General features: G+C 47.6%; 1 protein-coding gene across 1 annotated transcript in view; it reads right to left on the bottom strand.

Moving 5' to 3' along the window:
* Positions 1–477: 477 nt before the first annotated feature.
* LOC127032887 (zinc finger protein 436-like) overlaps positions 478–24,169 on the bottom strand; it is a 39,839-nt gene continuing 16,147 nt past the window's right edge. Inside the window, exons 4-6 of the mRNA XM_050920479.1 lie at positions 23,834–23,950; positions 22,478–23,414; positions 478–3,353 (exon numbers count right to left, since the gene is read on the bottom strand). Coding sequence (XP_050776436.1) covers positions 2,240–3,353; positions 22,478–23,414; positions 23,834–23,950 — 2,168 coding nt within the window. The 3' untranslated portion in view covers positions 478–2,239. The remainder of the gene's footprint in view (positions 3,354–22,477; positions 23,415–23,833; positions 23,951–24,169) is intronic.

Genomic DNA, 24,169 nt, shown 5'->3' with positions numbered 1-24,169 from the left:
TGTTATTTACACTCTTTGCATTTCAGTGATGGCTTCACCCCACAAGAATATTGCCTGTCTCTCTGTCCCATGTAATGAGTTCCAAGTTCTCAGCATCAGCTGTACAAATGCTGCATTATCCCAGAGCTGTATCTCCCACACTCTCCCTCACCTGGCTCCATCCCATGTCACTGCAGGGATCACGCAGTCATCTCCTGCTCTGTTTCATTCTCTGCCTTTTGGATGGTGACTCTGACATTTGCCCATCAGTGTTTGTGCCAATGATTATTTATTATTCCCATGGTTCAAAAAACACTAAAATCTCATAGCAAAGGGTTGGGGCAAGGAAAAAAGTAGAAGAAATGACTATTCTCACAAATGGTAATTTGTCTCAAGAAGACCATAATAAGTATCAGCTATAGCCTGTCAAACAAAACTAATATCCACTTATGTGACCAAATGGAAGACAGAGAAACCCACGTTACAGGGAGAAGAGTATGAAGTTCACATAAAATTTAATCCCAGAGCATGTTACATCTGATGACTCTAAATCAAAATAGCTTAAGCCCAAATAAATCTGTTCGTCTTTAAGGTGCCACTGGACTCGTTGTTTAAATCAAAATAGATTTTCACATCATGTTGTGACCCTTTGGGAGGTGAAGGGGTAGCACTGAGAGAAGATAGCGTCTGTCTGAGCCATAGAGTTTAATGCTGCTGGGGGAAAAGGGGAATCACAATGCCACTGGGGGAAGAATGGAATCCCTTTGACTCACCCCATCACCTTCAGGTATCACAGTTTCTGAAAAAAACACATTTATGTAGCCCTGCTCCTGCTCTGTGTTATATTTAAACATCTTGGAAATAGAAGAAAGGGTACAAAAAGTAATGTTCTTCACTACAATTCAGATCAATGTGAGAATAACTGGAAATGAGTCACTCTGTCCTGAAAGAGCATACTTAATCTTAAGAGTGACTCAATCACTCTGCTAATGAGGCAACAATATACAGGAGATGTTCAGGCATGGTCAAGGATAAGGAAAGTGCTGGAGAGTTGGTCAGGATCAGAGGGAAACACACTAGCTAACCCTCACCACTTTTCTTACTCGAGACAAACTTCTGGAGGCTAAAGCTGAGGGGGCCTGGCCCACGCGTCCCTTTGGAAATCATATAAGAACGGCCATAATGGATCACACCAAAGGTCCATCTAGCCCAGTATCCTGTCTTCTGACAGTGGCCAATGCCAGGTGCCCCAGAGGGAATGAACAGGTAATCATCAAGTGATCCATTCCCTGTCGCCCATTCCCAGCTTCTGGCAAACAGGCTAGGGACACCATCCCTGTGCATCCTGGCTAATAGCCATTGATGGACCTATCCTCCATGAATTTATTTAGTTCTTTTTTTAACTGTGTTATAGGCTTAGCCTTCACAACATTAACTGGCAAACAGTTCCACACGCTTTGTGTGAACAAATACTTCCTTTTGTTTGTTTTAAACTTACTGCACATTAATTTCATTTTGTGACCCTTAGTTCTTGTGTCCCTTCAGTGATGCTTTCTTAATACTGAGAGGACAGGGAAAGGGGCAGAGGGGCTGAAATATAGGAGAAGTACCTTCCTAATCCCATCCCTTTCCACCCTCGTTATTCCATGATCCCCACACACTGGAAACCTCAACACTCTGCATCTGACTGCTTCTGGTTCCCATCTCCATCAGCTCCAAACATTAAATTTCTCCATTACCTGCCCAACACCCATCCCTCCTGGTCTGTTAATATCTGATCCCCTGAGAACGAAGCACCCTGGGGGATTTGGGGAGAGAAGGAGTTACCAGCCCTCAGGGACACCCCACTGAGGGAACAACTCCAGTTAAGTGTGAGAGCCCAGCTCATGGGCTGGTGGAAGAAGAGAGATGGATACAGGTCTCTAGAGTGAATATGGGGCCCAAGTTTTCTTCTGCTAATCTCCATGAAAGGGCAGGGAAGGGGAGAGGGAATTTTCAGAGTTCTTTTCTCTTCCTTTGCCCATCAGGTAGAAGGCGGAGAGGCACATCACCTCAGCAGCCGGGCCTGCAGCAATGAGGCAAAGTGGATCAGGTATTCTGCTCTGCCTGGGGTGTTCTAGACAGACAGAACCAGAGTCACTCTTCAGTTCAGGATTGTCTGCTGCTGTATCCTCACCCCTGAGAGGGGCAGCCACATATTTGGGAACCAAATGTCACTGATGTCGGAGGGAAATCAGGAAATGGTTTATTTTTACTATGGCTACTGACGGGCATTTATAGGAGTCTCTGCTATGTGGATTCTCTGATGTTTAATAAGGTATGAGCTCTGCATGAAACTTTTCCCACAGTTGGTGCATTTATAGGGTTTTTCTTCTGTGTGCATTCTCTGATGTTTAATCAGGGATGAGCTAATATTAAAGCTTTTCCTACAGCTGGAGCATTTATAGGGTCTCTCTTCTGTGTGCATTCTCTGATGTTTAATCAGGGATGAGCTAATATTAAAGCTTTTCCTACAGCTGGAGCATTTATAGGGTCTCTCTTCTGTATGGATTCTTTGATGTGTGATAAGGGATGAACTAATACTGAAGCTTTTCCCACAGTCGGGGCATTTATATGGTTTCTCTCCCATGTGAATGTTCCGATGTGTACAAAGGGATGAAATCACATTGAAGCTTTTCCCACATTCAAGGCATTTATATGGTTTCTCGCCTGTGTGAATTCTCTGATGTCTAATGAGGGCTGAGCTCACATGGAAGTTTTTCCCACAATCGGGGCATTTATAGGGTCTCTCTTCTGTGTGAAGTCTCTGATGTAGAAGAAGGGCTGAGATCTGGTTGAAGTTTTTCCCACAGTCGAGGCATTTAAAGTGTCTCTCTCCTGTGTGGATTCTCTCATGGTTAATAAGGCTTGATCTCTCCTTGAAGCTTTTCCCACAGTCGGGGCATCTATAGGGTCTCTCGCCCGTATGGATTCTCCGATGTGTTTTAAGGGACGAACTCACATTGAACCTTTTATCACAGTCAGGGCATTTATAAGGCTTCTCTCCTGTGTGCACTCTCCGATGTCTAATGAGGGCTGAGTTCACACTGAAACTTTTCCCGCAGTCGAGGCATTTATAGGGTTTCTCTCCTGTGTGGAATCTCTGATGTTCAATGAGGCGTGAGCTGCGAGTGAAGTTTTTCCCACAGTTGAGGCACTTATACGGTCTCTCTCCTGTATGGGTTTTCTGATGTAAAGTAAGGGCTGAGCTATTGTTGAAGCTTTTCCCACAGTTGGGACAGTTATAGGGTTTCTCTCCTGTGTGGATTCTCTCATGTCTAATTAGGTCTGATCTCTGTTTGAAGTTTTTCCCGCACTTGGTGCATGTGGTTTTTCTCTCTCCCATGGAGATTCTCTGCTGGACTGTTGTTCTCTCAAGGTCCTTGCAACCTCCCCCATAATGAACAGATTTACCTACTTCCTGCACTGGGAGTTTATCCTGATGGTTCTCTGGCCTGTTGTCATTCTCACAAGCTGCATCCTGCTCAGGACTTGAGGACACATTCCCTTGAGATCTTCCCAGTAATGTCCAGTGTTGTTCCACTTGCTCAGGTCCTTCCTGCTGGGGATTCTCCTCCTCGTACTTTCTCATCATCCCATCACCTGCTGAGATAGAAAGAGAATCTAGATGCGAGTCATTTCCTGTGCCAGGAGGGTGGGGAAAGGGAGGAAGGGAAACCTCAGAAAGGGGCAGAGCAAATGGGTCGGTGGATGTGTTGAGGGAGACACAAATGAAATGAACTGCTGGGAGATTAAAAAAAAAAATCAGAATCTCCAAAGTTTTTTCCCAGAGAATAGAGAGGATGGAACCTCTACATCCTATCTCAGGTGGCAAGGAGGTGCTGCCAGGTGTCAGTGATGGTGGATGTGAAGACATCAGTGACATCTGCCATGAGGATACACCACCTGCTGGGTACAATCCAGAAGAGAGGCAGGCAACAACATGTTTTTGGGATCCCAAGCTGTTTCTGTCATTCAAGAATCGTTTCTAAGTCAGTTTAAAGGAGTCCTGCACAGATACCTCTCAAGATCTCCCTCTCCTTGGAGCCCTGGAGATCTGGGACCCACAGCATTTCCCCTTGTTCCACCTTGGAAATCATGTCAGGTTTGGGAAGAAGAAATCCTGTTCCAGGAAAAAGTAAACAAGTGAGATGAGGGTGAATTATGAACGCAAATATTCCAGAGGTTAAGGTTGGTTCCTTATTCCCAATTTCTTATTTAAAAGGCCAAGATTTTAAAAAAGCAAACAAACAAAACCTTCATCAATGCAAGTTTTAATTTTTTTAAAATGTCAACAAAATAAGTGAGATTGAATTTTCTAATAATTTATAGTAAACAAAACCCACTCTCACATGGTGTATTTGCCTCTTAATTTGAATAAATTATTGATAGGGCCTGCCAAACTGGTAAATTTCATATTTTCAGGTGTTTAAATCTGAAATTTCATGGTGCTGTAACCGTGGGGGTCCTAACCCAAAAGAGGACTGTAGAGGGATCACAAACCTGTTGTAGGGGGTTCACAGGACTGCCACCCTCAGCTGAACTCCAAAGGCAGAAACCGTGGCACTTCCTGCAGCCGCAGGAGGTTCCCGGAGGTGGAGGTGAGTATGAGCTCCCCCCGGAGAGCGGCTGTGCAGGGGATGAACAGGGTCCTAGCTCCTGTCCCGCCCCAGCCCAGCTGGAGCTAGGATCCCCTGGTTGGAGTCCTCCAAGCAGCAGGGAGAGATCGGATTTCACATGGAAGGGCTTATTTCACAGTCTGTGTGACTCATTTTTCACAACCGTGAAATTGGTAGGGCCCTAGTTATTGATATTTGAATATGTGTATGTAGTCACAAGTCTTGTTAATGTGACTCTTGGATGGTTCTGAAGTAGCTGGGACATGCCACTGCCCAACGCAAAAGTTTATTCCTGTGCAATGTGCTGGCACATGTCATCCCCTGTTGTGATAATTTACCCTAATTGTGAGCTTAACCGTCAAAAGTGAGTGAAAGTTCATAAAATGCCACAGTAACCTACAATAACAAAGATGCAAAAAGAGAGACAGGAAGGCTGAATTAGTCCAAACAAAAAAGGATATTGATATAACTCAAGGACTGTGTTAAAATCATGCCCAGCAAACAACAGCAGTGTGAGACCAGAAATCAATGAACCAAAATCGGTGCATCAGAAATTAGGTCTAACGTAAATCTAGCCTTTATTTATAACATTAATTCTAGCAATTTTTCCTGTGTGCTACTTTGTTTGGTTGGTGAGAAAGCATTCAACTGGCTGGAGGGGAATACATCAGACATATTTTGGTAAGGGTTGGTTTTGGAAATGTTTGGTCATCAATCTGCACCTTTTAATCTGTCTAGGAGTAAGGGACAGAATTGTCCCTTATTCACTCTGTTTGCTCTGGCAATGGAGCCATTTGCCGTACATATAAGAAAAAGCCTCTTGGCAAAGAGCATCAAAATATCTTTTGGATTAGAACACAAAAATAGCTTTGTATTCTGATAATATCTTGTTATATTTGCAGGATCCAGAAGCATCATGAAAAATGATAGAAGAGAATTGACTTTGGAATTTGGGCAGGTATCAGGCTTCAAAATACACTATGATAAATCTGAAATTTTAGGAATTAATATTCCTGAAAGGGACAAAACAAACTGCTGTCAGCGACATAAATTTAAATGGGTAATGACATTTTAAAAATATTTAGGAATAAATATTGTAAAATCTTTTTTTAAGGCAAACAACCTTCCACTGTGGGAAAAAACAACAACATAAGAGTTGGAGAAATTGAACAAATATTAAATTTCTTGGCTAGGTAGGGTAGCCTCATAAAAGATGAATGTCCTCTCAAAGTTGTTATTTTTGTTTCAGTACATCCCAGTTGGTACCCGTGACATGCTTTAAAAATATGGCAGGATGCACTATTAAAATTCATATGGAACATACAAGACAAAGGGAGAGTTCTAAAGTACTGAATAAACTTACACAATTGGGTGGACTAGCTTTCCCAAATTTGGCTTATTATTATTATGCATCACAATTGAAAGACATGATCAATCACATTAACAATAGACCATCCAAATGCTGGGTAAAACTTGAACAAGACAAGAGCCCAAATATAGCTATTGATAGTAACTGTCAGGTTACAAAGAAATGTAGGTCACCAAAAATAAAAAATCACCCATTCATCCAGGCCACTTTAGCAGCTTTGGGCAACTTTTTAAAGAATTCCTTTACCTGAGGCCCTCTCCTGTAGCTACTTTTATTACTAGTCACGAATTTATCACTAGGAAATATCAAAGTGACTACGTATTGTGGGTAAGAGCTGAGATTACTTAGTTTGGACAGCTGTTCCTGGGTCCCGATTTGAAATCATACCAAGAGATAGCTAATAATAATTAAGATCCCATATTTTCAATATTTACAAATCAAACATTCTATTGTGAAATCGGGATAAAAGATGTCTCTGTCTAGACCTTTGACCACATTTGAGGAGTTAATCCAGGAGGAATCTGGAACAAAAGTTTTAATTTCTAAGATATATACAATTTTGGTTGAAAAAGATGTTGATAGGAAAACCCAGATAAAAAGATGGGAGAGGGATATGGGCAAAGATATTGATATTGATTGAGTGGGAGAGGGGATATACATATACATCTTCACTTTGTGTAGCTCACAAAGATTTTAATAAATTACTGTATAGATGGCATTTGACTCAAGTTAAGATCAATCATATTTTTACTGTTAGGGATGCACTGTGGTGGGGACAAGGGAACATACTTGCACATATGGTGATTGTGTCCAGGAACTAGACAGTTTGGGGAGGCAATTATTAAAGAGATTCATCTTATAACAAAATGACAGCTTCCCAGAGATCTCCTGACCTGCTTCCTTAAAGTCCAGTACATTTTAAAAAGAATGACAAATTAATTTCTTTTTTTTTTATGGTTAACAGCAAGGCTCTGTGTTGCTTATTACTGGAAAAATGTGACTTCTAGTCCTATGGAATTGTGGTATTGTAAAACATGGACTCTTCTTGTAATGGAACAGCTTTCACACCAAGTACGTACACAAGAGAAGTGCCAAAAAGAGGACAGGTGTTTAGAAATTAGGTCATCCTTTGTAGCATACTCAGAGGAGTCGACAAGTCAGAATCTTTAGCCAGGTTCTTTGAATATTAACAAGATCATGAATAAGTCATGTATGATATAGGAAGTTAACATTTTATTCCATCTTTGCCTTAATAAAAAGTTTCAGAAAAGAAATGCTGTGTATTATCATTACAATGGCACAGTCTCACCTGCACGGATTGGCTCAACGGCTCCTTTCCATTCTCTCCTCCAATTTCACGGAGCAAGGAAATCTCCAGGGACAGTTCAGAGATCCTCTCATCCTCTCTCTTAACAATTGCTCTGTCTAGCTCTTCCAGCTCCTGCAGAAACCCACATAGCTTCTTCCACTCCCGGATGATTTTCTGCCTCTTGGCTTCTGTCTGTTTCTGCAGTTACAGGGAGAGGGTGGCAAGGTAACCAGGGGAATATCCTACATTTGCCTCCCAGCAGATGGGGAGATATTGGCTAGAACCCTGGGTCCCTAGTGGTGCATGATGGGAAGTTCACTTAGAACAGGAAGGATGGAAGGCCCAGGGCAAGTACAAATGGCAACAGCACAAAAACCTCAACAACTTGCACTAAGCCAAAAATCTCCATCCAGTCAGCCCACATTTTCTCTCCTCTCTCCCCATCTTCCCTAGGCACTCCAGAGAAATCCCAGCCACTATAATTTCTGAGCAGCCTCTGGGCAGGGTCTCTCTGGCCCAGTTCACAGACAAGGCCCATACACTGGCAAATGTTCCCCAAGAGCATCACGGTACCCTCCACGTGCTTGACCCTACCCTCCTCCCTGGATTCCAGCGGGGATGGTTTCCTGGCTGAGGCTGGCAGGAGGGTCCTTGTGGTTGCCACATCACTCCAGGCACTCTGATCCCAGGCAAACCTCGGTGCCAGGGTGGGGAGAATGACTCTGACCACCCACCAGCCATTCTGCTCTTTGCCTCTCCTTGTCATCTTTGGCTTCTCTTTGCTCGTTTCTCGCACAGCACAGATGCTCTTGCAGCCCCCCCCTGGAAGAATGAGGGAGGGGGGAGATTTTTATATATATATATTTACCAATGACTACAAACACTCTCACAGCTTGCAGATTTCCTGTGTTGCAGCTGCCCATGCAGCATTCCTGAGATTCATACCCAGAGCAGGATGTGGCCCTTAGACTGTCCAGTCCAACCTTAGCAAGGCAGGTGTGAAAAGAGAATAGAATAAAAATAAAACCTACCTTGTTGCCAGGGGCCCAACCCCCAGCTGTAAATATCCCCCACGCTATAGGGCAGTGGTTCTCAAATAGGGGTACACATACCTCTGGGGGTACGCAGAGGTCTTCCAGGAGGTACATCAACTTATCTAGATATTTGCCTAGTTTCACAACAGACTATATCATAAGCCCTAGTAAAGTCAGTACAAACTCAAATTTCATACAGACAGTGACTTGTTTATATTGCTCTATGTACTATACATGGAAAAGTAAGTACAATATTTATATTCCAAATTGATTTATTTTATAATTATCTGGTAAAAAGGAGAAAAGAAGCAAATTTTCAGTAACCATGTGCTGTGTAACACTTTCATATTTTTAGGTGTGATTTTGTAAGCAAGTTGTTTTTAAGTGAGGTGACATTTGGGGGTACCCAAGACAAATCAGACTCCTGAAAAGGGTACAGTAGCCTGGAAAGGTTGAGAACCACTTCTATAGACGTACACAAAATATTAAAATTCAGACATTGCCTCCAGCTTCCCCAGCTCCAGTAACAACATACCCAGAGTGCCAGCTCTGAGCCTGGACCCCCCCAAAACTCCAGCTCTGAACACCCCCCCCCCAAAAACCCATTAGTTTCAGTCATTGCTCCCAATGCTCAGAATACCCCCTAGAGGCTGATACATGGACTAACTACATGAGGAGGACGTTGCTACAGCAGATTGACCCTAGGGATTGTTAATTTATATTTATTCCACTTTAAAAAAAAATCTTTCCCTTCCATCAGAATCCCAGCTGTGACATTAAGCATAGTGCATGTTGGGTACCATAACCCTTACAATGCCATGTCTGTATCATAGCTAGAGAAACTGGTCCCCCCCAACACACCCCCAAAGACTAGGGGGCAGAAAGTTTGGATCCAAATAAGGTGGCCAGATGTCCCAATTTTATAGAGATGGTCCCGATACTTGGGGCTTGGTCTTATATAGGTGCCTACTGTACTCTCTCTGCCCTCCCCCCCCGCCCACCTCCTTCACCATCCCAATTTTTCACACTTGTTATCCAGTCACACTAGATCCAAATGGCATTTGTTACCAATACCAGGAGCAGAAACCAATCCAGATATGGGAAAGGAAACATCCCCAGGAATGGGACAATAGGTCTCCCAGCCAGAAGGGGAGGGTAGAGAGGGAGGACGAGGACAGAGAGATTGGAAGGGGCAGCAGGAGCAATCAGGGGCGGGGCAGGGAACAAGACGTTCCTGGCTCACAGCCCTGCCCAGCTCCATTCCCTGCAGCATCCTGGGGCAGATTGCCTTTCCTGGGGAGAAGGGGAGGAGCAGGGAGAGGAAAAGCCAGTTCCTGTCTCTGCCTAGTCCCTGTGCTCATGGGGGGACACGCTACCCTTCCTCCCTTCCTCACAGGCTGCCCCCTTGCCCCACGTGTTCCTAGTGCGTCCCCAGATGCTCTCCCTATGGGCAGAATGTGCGTGTGTGTGTGTGTGAAATGTTCTAGGTCAAGCTGCTTGCTGCCTCTGTTGTGGTGCTGGGGTGATTTCAGCCAATCCTCGCTGGGGACCCCCCACTAGTCACCCTGAGGCCCCTAATCCTGCATAGGGGCAAGCCCTTCTGCTGCTTCCTTACAGCTGCTAAACCAACGCAGACCCATGAGGAGCAGAGATGGCGCAAGGTGCAGAGTCACTTTCCTGCCCGGCCCAAGCCCTTTCCCCCAGCTCTCTCCCTTCACCTGCAGGCTCCGGCTCAGGGGCTGGTGTCAGCAGAGCCCGGGGCTGCCCCAGGAACTGGTTCCAGCCACCGCAGAAAGTCCCCCCTGGCTGGGCAGAGAGGGAGGTTAATGCAGGTCTCTCCCCACACAGATCCCACTGGGGAGCAGCAATGGCTCAGCCTGGGCTCCTGGATGAGCAGAAATGGAGCAGGAGCCAGCAGTAGCATCTCAGTATCTGACCCAGGAAGTAAAGACCCCAGAAAACCTGCGTCTCTCCTCCCTGTATAATAACCAGAGCCCTCCAGTGGCAGAAGCAAATGCAATAGCCTCCTTCCTCTTCCCCACCTCAGGATGGACACAGATCTCATCTCCCCCAGATCTGGAGTCAGCCTCTGTCCTTCCTTGCCATGAATCTGGACTGACACCAGAATTTAACTGAGACCAGAATGTGACCTGGATGTGTGGCCCAGGAGGGATGAGGCCCAGACCTTTTTTAATGTTGCCCACCCTGGATATTCAGCATTCAGGTGTCAGTCCTCAAAATCACAAATTTGGCTTAAACCATAATCATTTGGAGGAGAGGCCAGGGGAGGGGGTGGCAATTTGCCTTCTAGTTTTTGAGACTTTGGAGGGAAGCTGCCCACCCGTAAAGCATGTTTGAGCATGTCAGGTTCAAAATTTCCCAGTGGTTGTTTGCAGGGGACATCCCTTAGCCCACAGGTCCCCAAACTGTGGGGCACGCCCCTCGAGGGGGGAATGGAGGAATATTCAGGGAGATGCAGCAGGGCCTGAGCCAGCCCACACAGGGGGCGGGGCAGGAGCATCACCCAGCCCCACTCCGCCACCAGCTCTGCTCTGGCCCTAGCCCCAGCTCCCAACAGTGGCCCAGCTAAGGCTTTCGCTTCTCCTGGTCCCAACCTCACCCCCAGCCACAGCTCTGCTCACAGCCCCAGATCTGCCCACAGCTGTGGCCTCAGCCTCTGTGTCCTTACCCCTGTCTGTGCCCCCACCCACAGACATGTCCCAGCTCCCCGGGGGGGGGGTTGCAGACAGGGGTAAGGGGGTGCAACTGTGAAAAGTTCGGGGACCACTGCCTTAGCTTCTGTCCCCTGGGGTGGGGAAGCTGATATGGTACCCCTCCCCACTTTCTTCACTTATCACTACCCTATCTCTCTACCTTCCCTGACTGGTCTCCTTAAACACTCAGTCTCCTCTCCCCCCATTTCCCTTCACAGCATCCTACCCCTCATTTTCCCTTTCTGCCAACCTGATTTCTGTGGCCACCTCATCTTCCCCTGCCCCACCCCCACACATTCATGTTGCCCCACCTTATCCTCCTGCACTGATTCCCTTTATCCAGTTAGTGTCTCTTCTGTATCCCCTACTTCCCCGGGCCTCTCTCAGCCTCTTCCTGCCTGACATCTTTAGATGCCCCCTCAACCTCCTGCAGTTCTTCAGTTTTCTTCCTGCTCCCCTTCCTTACACATAGAAATGCAACCACTTCTCCTTGGGGCAGCTTGGCTTCAGCTTTCATAACAAGAATGGGCAATGATGATCACTTTGAATAGGGGGAAATTTACAAGTTAGTTTCCAGGCAATGTCAGGGGCGGCTCTAGGCTTTTTGCCACCCCAAGCACAGCAGGTAGGCTGCCTTTGGCAGCACACCTGCGGGAGGTCCGCCAAAGCCGCAGAACCAGCGTATCCTCTGCAGGCAAGCCGCCGAAGGCAGCCTGCCTGCTGCACTTGCGGCGACCAGCAGAGCGCCCCCAGTGGCATGCCGCCCCGGGCACACGCTTGGTCGCTGGGGCCTGGAGCCACCCCTGGGCAATGTGAGATCCTGGGGTGCTCACAGCCGCCAGAAATAAGAACATAAGAATGGCCAGACTGGGTCAGACCAACAAACCATCTAGCCCAGTATCCTGCCTTCCAACAGTGGGCAATGCCAGGTGCCCCTGAGGGAATGAACAGAACAGGTAATCATCAAGTGATCTATCCTATATCACCCATTCCCAGCTTCCAGCAAACCGAAGCTAGGGACACCATCCTGGTTAATAGCCATAGATGGACCTATCCGCCATGAATTTATCTACTTCTTTTTTGAATCCTGCTATAGTCTTGGCCTTCAGAACATCTGCTGGCAAAGAGTTCCACAGGTTGATTTTTGTTTGTTTTAACCCTGTTGCCTATTCATTTCATTCTGTAATTTTCACTCCATGCATCTGAAGAAGTGAGGGTTTTTACCCATGAAAGCTTATGCCCAAATAAATTTGTTAGTCTTTAAGGTGCCACCAGACTCCTTGTAGTTTTCAAATGGTTATTTATAGGAGTCTGTGGCCTTTTGTACTTCTCTGAGGTCTAGAGTGGAGGCCAAGCTGCACCTCACAATCTGTAATGTAGTTATCCTCACAACTCCTCTCCTAAAAAACACAAATTCTGCTTGCTTTCTCCATCAAATACGTATGGTTTCCCTGAAACCCCTCTGCCATCTGCTCTCTGGCTTAGTTCCTGGAGCAGACAGTACTGCCAACCTCAAACTTTGAAAAATCACTAGTTGGGACAAAAATAATAATAAAATAAATAATAACAAATAATAAGATAGGCTTACAAACATGGGGGAGGGGTGTTTAATAATAAATTTGTTTTGCTTTCTGCCTTCTGACTCCTCAGATCAAACCTGAGGGCTAGAAACATTTTTTTTCAGTGAAAGCTGAGATGTTCTCCTAACCAACGGCTTTAAGAAAAAGCACCAATTACCTAAAGACTCCCAATAAAATCACAAGAGCTAGCAGCAACGGGAAGCAGATTCTGAGAGGAGCAGAGGAAATTGGCTCCCTTCCTGTTAAGGCAGCTCCTATCCCTCCCCCAGGTGCATTCACAGCCAGGCAGCAGATTCCCAGGGGCTGCAAGGTCTGCGGCTCCCCGGGAATCCTTTGTACAGAGAGTCACTTTCCGGCCCATCCCCATCCCTGTCCCCATCACCTGCAGTCTCCAGCTCCGGATGTCGGCAGCACCCGGGGCTGCCCGCTGAGAGGCTAGTTCCAGCCACTGGAGAAAGTCCCCATCTCTGCTAGGCACAGAGGGGGCTGTAACGCAGATCTCTCCCGGGCCCAGACCCCACGTGGGAGCAGCAGCTGCTCAGCCTCGACTTCCAAGAGCCCTGATTGCTGACCATTCAAATCCAGGGGCAGCAGTGCTGCCGCACAAGATCTGATTCCGCTTTTCCCATCGCCCACTTCCTTCCTCCCAGCACCACCAGCCGTCAGCTGATCCAGCCCCTCCCGTGCCCCTCAACACTAACCCCGCCTGCAACAACACTCTCTGTGGGACCCGGGACTTTCCGAGCTGGAGCTCGCCTGTGGCTAGAAGAACCCAGGCGTCCTGACTCCCAGCTCCTCCACTCTCCCACCGCGCCCCAGTCCTGCTCTGTCGCCCCCCACCCCGACCCTGCTGGGTGTAGTACCGCCCCCCCTTACAGGCAGGGATCTGCATTTCTTTTCTTCCATCCAAGCCCAGGAGGGTTTTTTTTTCTCCCCATCCAGAGTCGCATTCACCGAGTGTCACAAACACCCTAGAAGGGGCCCTGGTACATTCACGGAGAAGCTTCTCCGTGTTCCCCCTTGCCCAGGGAGCCTCATCCTGGTTGCAGAGGAGCCATGGGGGCGCTTACGAACTGCCCCCCTTCTGACCCAATTTGTTACTTCTAGCAGTTACTGATAACTGGCTATTCTTTTGCTGCCCCCTGTCAAAATTCGCTGCCACTGTCTGTTGTCCCATCGTGTAGTGCAGCGGAAGCAAATCGAGACAGATAGTCATGTCGAAATTTGCTACTCCACCATCTCATCTCCTGGTCCAGGAGTAGCGAATTGTGCCAGATGGCGATCATACGTGTAATAATTTGCTAACTGCCGTTGCCGCTTTCTGGGCCAGGAGTAGCAAATCGCGAAGGGCGGTCACTCCTGGCACATTTTGCTACCGATGTGAACTCTCTATTTTTAATTTGGACAAAGAAAGAAAGGTTGAGGGTTTTTTGGAAAAGCAGTCTACAGCATGAAACATCAGGGCCATTGTATGTAAAGCCCTGATGGAAGGCATAGTTATTTCTTCACTGGTCTCTTTCCACTGTAGATTAGGCCATACAGTTTCTATAGCAAACAAACATGTAATGCACACAAAACTCCAAAAACGGTGCAAAGCATTGTAAACAGTATTTTAAATACTTACAATTCTCCTTTGAAAGACAAGCTGTCTAGGCAGAAACTTGACCACTGTTCCTTGTGCAGACTTCCCCACATTGTCTCTGTTACAAGTGAACAAGTTTTCAACACAGAATTTGTGGTTCTATACAAAACAAAACAATTACCTTACTTAGCAGTGAGGAAAAGACCTACCAGCTAGATTCACCAAGGGATTTAGAAATTGTGATGCTGAGTGTTGCAATACCAAATTTTTTGATGCCTAGAAAGTCACAGGAACAGTGGTGAGACCCTTAAAGCCTGATTCAAGTGCCTAGGACAGGGGTGAGCAAAATTTTGGGCCGAGACCCACATCTGGGTGAGGAAATTGTATGCAGAGCCAGGGCAGGGGCTTGGGGTGTGGGAGGGAGTGCGGGATTTGGGAAGGAGTGCAGTGTGCAGGAAGAGGCTCAGGGCAAGGGATTGGGGCAGAGGAGGGGTGTGGGGTGTGTGAGGGGGCTGAGGGCAGGGGGTTGGGTTGCAGGAGGAGTGCAGGCTGCTGCAGGGGACTCCAGGCAGTGGCTTGGGGTGCACAGGGGTGCAGGGGGCTCAGAGCAGGGGGTTGGGGTGCAGGAGGGGTGCACAGTGAAGGCAGGGGGCTTAGGGCAGGGAGTTAGGGGGCAGGGTGCAGGAGGGGTTCGGGCTCTGGGGTGGCAGCACCATGCTTGCTGTGTCCCCGGCCCCACGTTGCTCCAGGAAGCGCTGAGGCCCCTGGGGGAGGGGGGGCAGAGGGCTCTGCATGCGCTGCCCTTGCTGCGCCTCCAGGTACCTCCCCCGAAGCTCCCACTGGCTGTGATTCCCTGTTCCTGGACAATGGGAACTGCGGGGGGTGGTGCCTGGAGGCAAGGGCCTGTGGGCCACAGGGACATGGTGCCAGCCGCTGCTGAGAGCGGCATGGGGCCTGTGGCGCTGCTGGGGACAATCCCACAGGCCGGATCCAAAGCCCTGAGGGGCCAGATCCAGCCTGCGGGCCATAGTTTGCCCGCCCCTGGCCTAGGACCTAGTCTATACAATAAATGAGGAGAGAGAGGAGCCTTAGAATTCAATGCACAAAAGCCAGTGAACTAAGTGGGGAGAAGCCTAAGCTTGACCACGGGAAATACTGACAAGAAGGGTCTGTCCTAAGCACATGGGCAGCCCTGTTGTTGCAGGAGGCACTATTGTTCAGGGCATGGCAAATGCAGGCCAAAACTTCCTCTGGTATTTGCAAAACCACAGAAAGAACCACGGCAATATTGCCTTCCATTACTACTGCCTTAGCCCCAGAGACCACTGTGATGAAAGTTTTTTTCTGTTTTTTTACCCAAGTTTTTTTGTGTCTACGCATAAAATTATTTTTTTCCAAGTATGTGACATTTCATTCCACATTAAGCATAAGAACATAAGAACGGCCAAACTGGGCCGGACAAATAGTCCATCTAACCCAGTATCCTGTCTACTGACAGTGGCCAATGCCAAGTGCTCCAGAGGGAATGAACAGAACAAGTAAACATCAAGTGATCCATCCCCTGTTGCTCATTCCCAGCTTCTGGCAAACAGAAGCTAGGGACACCATCCCTGCCCATCCAGGCTAATAGCCATTGATGGACCTATCCTCCATGAACTTATCTAGCTCCTTTTTGAACCCTGTTATGGTCTTGGCCTTCACATCATCCTCTGGCAAAGAGTTCCACAGACTGACTGGGCATTGTGTGAAGAAATACTTCCTTTTGTTTGTTTAAAACCTTCTGCCTATTAATTTCATTGGGTGACCCCTAGTTCTTGTGTTATGAGAATAACACTTCCTTATTTACTTTCTCCACACCAGTCATGATTTTATAGACCTCTAGCATATCCCCCCCCTTAGTTGTCTCTTTTCCAAGCTGAAAAGTCCCAGTCTTATTAATCTCTCCTCATACGGCAGACGTTCCATACCCCTAATCATTTTTGTTTCCCATTTCTGAACCTTTTCCAAATCCAATATATCTTTTTTGAGATGGGGCGACCACATCTGCACGCAGTAGTTAAGATGTGAGCGTACAATGGATTTATATAGAGACTTTGGAAGCAGACTAACTGTATTTTGGAATGAATTATCCTGGAATAAGGTTTGTGTTGACACATCTCCATTCAAATGAACTATTCTGCTTCTAGCAGGCCTGCCACTGGTATTTCACAGCGCATTGCTGTAGACTTGGATCAGTCTGTCTGTTTATGTACTGCTCTGGGTTCATTTTGACCAGATGTCACCTCCCTCATTTAAATGCTGGTGTGCAGCCACATACACCCCTCTGCAATTGCAACTCAGGGGAGTTCGCACACCTGGAATCACCAACGAGTTATAGCAACCATTCCCTGTGCCTCTGGGATGGAGGGGGGAAACTTTTTGGCCCAAGGGCCACATTTGGGTATGGAAATTGTATGGTGGGCCATGAATGCTCATGAAATTGGGGGTTGGGTGCGGGAGGGGGTGAAGGCTTAGAGGGGCAGAAATTAGGAGTTCAGAGTGTGGGAAGGGGCTCTGGACTGAGGCAGGAGGTTGGGGTGTGTGTGGGGGGGTGAGGGCTCCAGCTGGGGGTGCGGGCTCTGAGGTGGAGCTGGGAATGAGGGGTTAGGGGTGCAGGAGGGTGCTCTGGGCTGGCACTGAGGGGTTCAGAGGGCAGGAGGGGGACGGGCTAGGGCAGGGGGTTGGATGCAGGAGGGGGTCAGGGGTGCAGGTTTTGGGTGGCGCTTACCTCAAGCAATTCCCTGAAGCAGCAGCATGTCCCTCCTCTGGCTCTTACGCATAGGGGCAGCCAGGGGGCTCTGCATGCTGCCCTGTCCGCAGGTGCCGCCCCTACAGCTCCCATTCGCCATGGTTCCTGGACAATGGAAGCTGCAGGGGTGGCACTTGGGGCAGGGGCAGCATGTGGAGCCCCTGGCTGCCTCTACGCATAGAAGCTGGAATGAGGACATGCTGCTGCTTCCGGGAGCTGCATGGAGCCACGGCACGGAGCGGGGCAACTCCCAGACTCTTCTCCCCAGTGGGAGCTTGAGGGCCAGATTAAAACATCTGAAGGGCCAGATGTGGCCCCTGGACTGTAGTTCAACCACTCCTGCTCTGGGAGGTCCTGTGCCGAGGTCTTAGATTTTCTTGCCCTTTGGGGAGAGGCACGTGTCCTGTCACATCAGATGTAATCAGAATGCCAAGATCTACAAGCAGATATTAGACCATACGAAGGAGACGGGGCCTTCATAGGACTTAGCCCAGTGCCTCAAAAAAGGAAAGGAGTTCTGGCAGTTATAAAAACACCAGGCACAGAAACACGACTTCCAGTCATTGTTGCAGTACCTGTTCCATCTATGCAGACCTGGACTGGGTTTATGCTGAGGAGGACACCACTGAGCCCTGGCACATTCTGGACTGCACCAAAGGCACCCAAATGACCGATGACCCCAGGCAAGAGGAGATTATCACAGCCAGCCAGGATTTCTTTGGCACTCAAAACTCCAAGGCAGAGACAGAGCAGGAGACGGCCCCGGAAATCCAGGCAGACACTCAGGCTGACAATGCTGGGGAAAGGACCTCTTCTAGTCAGTGTTATGTGCTACACTGTAATACAACTGTAAGGGTGATTTAAACAACTTGGTTCCAGGAACCATTAGGCTGCCACCATGTTGGGTGGTTATGAGCTAGGAGGCTCTCAGCTTTTATCACAGGTTGTTAGTGCTGCATGGTGGCATGTGCCTGTAATCCCAGCTATTTGAAAGGCTGTGGCTGGTGGATCGCTTGAGCCCAGAGGTTCTGGGCTGTGGTGTGCTATGCCGATCAGGTGTCTGGAGCGCCTGACAGTTCTTTTTTGAATCCTGTTATAATCTTGGCCTTCACAACATCTTCTGGCAATGAGTTCCACAGGTAGACTGTGCACTGTGCGCTAGTTCGAACAAAACATCCTCATCCATTATCCTGTCATCCCGTTGTTGTTTTACGAGGGGTCAGCGACTTCCTGTTCAATCTCTTGGGAATTTGTTTACATTGTTACTTGAGAACTCTGTGTGTTCTTGTACCACACTGGAATGTGCTTACTTGGTTAGCCAATACCTGGTGTGTTACTATTCTGCCAAGACCAGGTCTACTCTGGTTCACAGCCTTTCGTTCACACTGCCAGTTATGCCTCGGGCTCTGCCAAGGCCTACAACACACTACTCAAAACTGCATCCTCACTAGAAAATTTAAACTCCAAAGCATTTTTTGCTCTGAAATATCAAATTCCACTATCATCAGTTAAATGTGCCATCCATCCACCCCTCTTCCCAGGCTGCTTAATGTTCCTTCTCCCTCATGGAGCCCACCCTGTACAGCGGGGATAACTCAGTGGTCTGAGCATTAGCCTGCTAAACCCAGGATTGTGAGCTCAATCCTTGAGAGGGCAATTTGGGGAACTGGGGTAAAAATCTGGGGATTGGTCCTGCTTTGAGCAGGGGGTTGGACTAGATGACCTTCTGTGATTCAAGATGTTTTAACCTGTGCTTAAAAACAAAACAAAAAACTCATTGCACAGCAGTCATGTTTATTGTAGTGGCAGATATAGAACGAGAAAAAGCAACAGAAAAAAGTACTCTAGCTTCCAGTTGGACCAATGCCTTGAGCTTCTCGCTATCGTTACATATTATTAGGTAAATTGCCCAAATTAGGCTACAGAGTCATTTAAAAATGCATAGATATTTTAAGGCATTTGTGGCTATTTCAACTCATACCCTCAGCATGGTTAACCTCTTGGGACACAGAGCAATTACTGCAAAAAGTGTATTTTGCAGCACACTTTGTGCTGATCCGCAATTGCTATACAAGAGATTTTAAGGCAAAGAGAGGGCTCTATTTTTGCATGCACATTGTGAGGCAATGCAGCTTTCTCAGGGCTACCCATATAAATGGTGGTTCCTTTCCACTCCTGCTCCAGGTGTGGGGGCACCATCCTGGCAAACTGCAGGGCAGCAGAACGTCCCAGTTTATCCATTGCCTTTTTGAACAACTTCCTCTGCCTCCAGGGGGATACACCTTAGGGGATCGTCCTCCAACGTAAGGACCTCCTACAGAGTCACACATGCAATTAAAAACCCACCCTCTGCCATCCCCCCCAAACACCCACCCAGCCAGCTCCCCTCCCCAGCCCACAACCAGGACTGATATAGGGGTCCTATAGAGCAGCAGTTCTCAGCAGGGGTCCGAGGACCCCTGGGGGGCCAGAAGTAGGTTTCAGAGGGTCTCCCAAGCAGGGCCAGTGTTAGACTCGCTGGGCCCCAGGGCAGAAAGCTGAAGCCCTGCCGCCCCAAGCCCCGTCATCTGGGGATGAAGGTGAAGCCTAATCAGCTTAGCTTCCTGGGGGCCCCTGTAGCATGGGGCCATGCAGAACGTCCCTGCTTGCTACCCCCTAACGCTGGCCCTGGCTTTGATATGCAGAAAAACAGTTGTTGTGGCACGAGGGGGGCATGCAGTTTTCATAGCATGTTCAGGGGGGCTCAGAAAGAAAAAGGGTGAGAACCCCTGCTATAGAAGGTGGAAAACGTCTCACTGTCCCTAGGGTCACCCCCGACTGTGAGGAGCCCATGGAAATGGAATTCCGAAATGAAGTAAAAAGCAACATTTGATCTTTGTTGCCATGGAGACCATAACTGGGACAATACTTGTGCTGTTGATCAGCCCCACCCCCCACCTTACACCTTTTGACACCACAGATGCTACGGACAAGAGCGTGGTCAGTTGCTGAAGTTCTGGGAAATCTCTGAGCCAAGGGGAAGAGACAGAGGACATGCTCAGTGACTTTGTGCCTACATCCTAGCACAGACAGAAGACTGAAAAGTGGAGGGATAGTTGTCTTCACCATGGTATCAAGGAATGAAAGAGGTACAGGAACCTGCTGAGAGAAAACACTGACAAAGACAACCTGCCCATGCAAGCACAGATGCTGGAGATGACAAAGCGGCAGATAGCTCTGCTGGAGAACAGTGGGGCTAAAGTTCACAGCCACCACCCCAACCTAGCCATGTGCTGTGGCCCCTTGAGAATTCAGCAGTGGGAACACTCCTTTGCTTCTCCACCTACACAGGACAGGACTTCCCTTTGCCATCTCACACCACGAGACATGTAAAACGGTCCCCCACATCTCCAAACATATTTATGACCCCATCGGCACAAAGTTGTGCACTCAGCATGTCTGCCACAGTTTTACTGTTTCATAGTTTGCGCCAGGCTGTTTTCAACAAAGGTTTTTATTTACAGCTATTTGTTATTTATTTACAACTGAAAAGTTTCATAAAATCCTTGCACAAAGCACAATAAAATCCTACATAAAGCAAAATTAAAATCCTACTACAAAGTTACATATATTTTTCCCCACTACCCCTTTGCCTGAAAGGAGGAGAACAACACATCCCTGACCATGTGTCCCTGACCAGTTGTGACATTTAGCAGAGGCAGACTCTCTGGCTGTTCATAACATGTACAGAGTGTCTTCACTTCCACCTCTCGCCAACATCAGATATTGTGGAAAACGCAGCAAGCACCACAAGCACAAGAGGCAGATATTGCTCAGCAGCCTCCAGCCTTATCACAAGGCACCTCCACTTTCCCTTCAGTTTTCTAGATGCCCACTCCCCTGTCATTCTGCAGCTACTCAGGGTGTAAGTTAAAGAGCTCCTTTCTCCTCTCCAAGTGTTCAGGAAAAGGATTGATCAGCCAGGGAAGCAGAGGGCAAGCTGGGTCTCCCAGAGTGACAGGAGGAATCACATGATGAATGTCCTAGCAGCACATGGCACCAATTCTGGCCTCATTGCTGAAAAGAAGGCCTGAGTGTCGAACAACGCTGGTATTGTGGAACTTTCCAGACCACCCCACATTAATAATGGTTGACCTTTCCTACAGTGAACAACCAGGCCTTTCAGCACCGTGCCCAAATATCCTTCCCTGTTGACGAACTCAGATCTGGTACAGGGACACAAACAATAGGCATATGGGTACCATTAGTGGCCCCTAAAAAATTCAGGAGCCCCAGCCTTTCAAATTATTCAGTAACTTCCTGTGTACTGCCAAGCTTTAGGACCTGGCTAGCAGCACTCTCTGAATAGTAGCACATGGAAATGCCATCATTGGAGGTTTCTAAGAGCAGGTTAGATAAACACCTCTCAGGAATGAGCTAGATAATACTTGCCATGAGTGCGGTGGACTGGACTAGACGACCTCTTGAGGTCCCTTCCAGTCCTACAATTCTGATTCTATGACAGCCCCAGCAGTTGATTTACCAACACCAAACTGGGTAGCTGTTGCCCAGAAGCCATTGGGAGAGTAGCAAGCTTCCAGACAGTGAAGACCACAACACTTTATGCTGAAGGGAACTCTCCAATTGGTGACACGTCACTTCTGCTCATGGGCCAGCTCTGCACAGTATTCTAGGTATGGGGCCTTTGTCATTCTGAAGTTCTGCCACCATTGCTAGTCATCCTTGGTCTGCATGACTATCCTGTCCCACAAGTCACTGCTTGCTGGTCAAGCGCGGAAGAGAAAGTCCACTGAAGAAATGTTCCAGAAAATGGTCTTGCAGAAGTAACTGCTTGCTTTTGTCCTCCTCCTCTTCTATTTGCGTCACCCATATTGGTGCAGCAACACCATGGCTGTCTCTCAAGGTATCCAAAGGCACCCACCCAGCTGCTTGACTGCCAATACCTGTGCATCGGCCTGTTCATATTAATGATTGTCAGGGTCACATGCTTCCTTCATGCTGCCTGCCAGAGGCTTGAAAATGGTGCTGGCTCACAAAAGCCAGATGAATGAATGATCGGACGACACGAGAGTAATCCTGAAATGTGTTAGTTTGACCCCAAGTTCCAGAATTTCAGTGGCTTTGGGTCGTTATCCCACAATGCACCAGGAGAAAATCCCAGAATACACACAGCCAAGCGGCAGAACATAATAGCATGGTACATCTGCCCAGAATGCAGCGCCATGTGGATTCAATTATTCAAAAGGGGAGGTTCTTAAACCGGCATAACAAAGCAGTGTGGTAGTACTGCTTTTAGAATAATTATTCTGGATTAAAGTGGACAAACATAATCCAAAATATATTTCAGGTGTCGACAAGTTCTTCGCTAGCCTTAGTCAGGGCAATTATTCAGTTCTCCTCCTAATGCATAATAAGGGGTGAGCTTTCTGTGCAGCTTTTCCCACACTCGGGGTTTTTACAAGGCATTTCTCTCTTGTGGATTCTCTGATGAGAATTAAGATGTGAACGGCTGCTAAAGGTCTTCCCACAGTCAGGGCACTTATATGGTCTCTCTCCTGTGTGGATTCTCTGGTGTATAATAAGGGCTGATTTTACACGACACCTTTGCCTACAGTAAGGACATTTATACGGTTTTTCTCCTGTGTGGGTTCTCTGATGCGTTATCAGATGTGAAGAGCAAGTGAAGCCTTTTCCACAGACAGGGCATCGATAGGGTCTCTCTCCCGTGTGGATTCTCTGATGTACAATAAGGGCTGAGCTGTCACTGGATTTTTTCCCACAGTCGGGGCAGCTAAAGGGCTTCTCTCCAGTATGGAGTCTCTGATGTCTAATAAGATCTGAGCTCTGATTGAAGCTTCTTCCGCAGTCGGGGCATTTATAGGGTTTTTCTCCTGTGTGGATTCTCTGGTGTTTAATAAAGGTGGAATTTGCAGTGAAGCTTTTCCCGCATTCCTGGCATTTATAAGGTCGCTCTCCAGTGTGGATTCTTAGATGTGTAACCAGGTTTGGGCTCTGGTTGAAGCTCTTCCCGCACTGGGGGCATTTATAGGGCTTTTCTCCTGTGTGGATTCTTTGATGTATAAGAAGGTGTGAATGACTACTGAAGCTTTTCCCACACTCACTGCATGTGCTTGGTCTCTCTCCCAGGTGGATCCTCTGGACTCTGGTTTTCTTGAGGTGCTTCAGACCTCTCCCACAATTAGTGGATTTATCCACTTTCTTCACTGGCTGGTTTCCCAGCAGCCTCTCTGTGCTACACTGACTCTCACAGGTTTTACCTTGCCCAACACTCCAACAGATGTTTCCTTTGGATCTTCCTAATAGTGTCCCATGCTGTTCCACTTGCTCAAGACCTCCCAGCTGAGGATTTACCTCTTCATGCTCAATCTTGATCCCATCAGCTGTTAGGATAAAGAGAAAATCCAGAGATGAATCATTCTCTGTGCTGAGAAGTAAAGAAAACTCAGAATGGAGAAATGCAAAGGTGGGGGTGGGAATAAACCAAATTAATTGTTGGGTAAATGGAAAAATTCAGGAGTTGAATTTCCCCAAGTCCTTTCTCAGAGTTGAGAGAAAGGAGGGAACCAACTGAGCCACCACATCCCACCTGAACATGCAGAGGAAAGGGTGATCAGCAGGGAGGAAGTTAATGTCAGGTGTAAGTCAGGGTGCGTGGGAAGTCATGAATGACATATTTTGTGGATATGACACCTACTGGAGACAATCCAGAATTAGGAGCATACATGAGGACTTTATGAGAATCCGAGCTGTTCCTTCATTCAGCAATGTTTTCTGAGTTGGTTTTAACTAATAACATTACCTGCATGGCTATATCTCAGGATTCCCCTTTCCTCTGAGCCCTGGAGATCCGTAAGCCATGGTTCTTCTCCCCTTTCCAGCTGGGAGATCACTTCAGGTTTGGGAATCGGAAATCCTGCTTAAGGGGAAAGTCAAACAGATGAGAAGTCCTATGGCTTGTGTTATACTGGAGGTCAGACTATGCAAGTACAGTGTCCCTTCCAGTATTATCCTCTACAATTCTATGAGATCAAGGTGAATAACATGTGTGGAGAATGGTTCCACATAAAAAGTTTAATAATTTTGACCCAGTCACTGTTTGTGCTGGTGGAACATGCATGGGAACATAGTCACAGAG

Source organism: Gopherus flavomarginatus, chromosome 12, assembly GCF_025201925.1.
Source record: "Gopherus flavomarginatus isolate rGopFla2 chromosome 12, rGopFla2.mat.asm, whole genome shotgun sequence".
NCBI classification, from domain to species: domain Eukaryota; kingdom Metazoa; phylum Chordata; order Testudines; family Testudinidae; genus Gopherus; species Gopherus flavomarginatus.
Note: the sequence above shows the minus strand (reverse complement) of the source record. Positions and strands in the feature narration are given on the sequence as shown.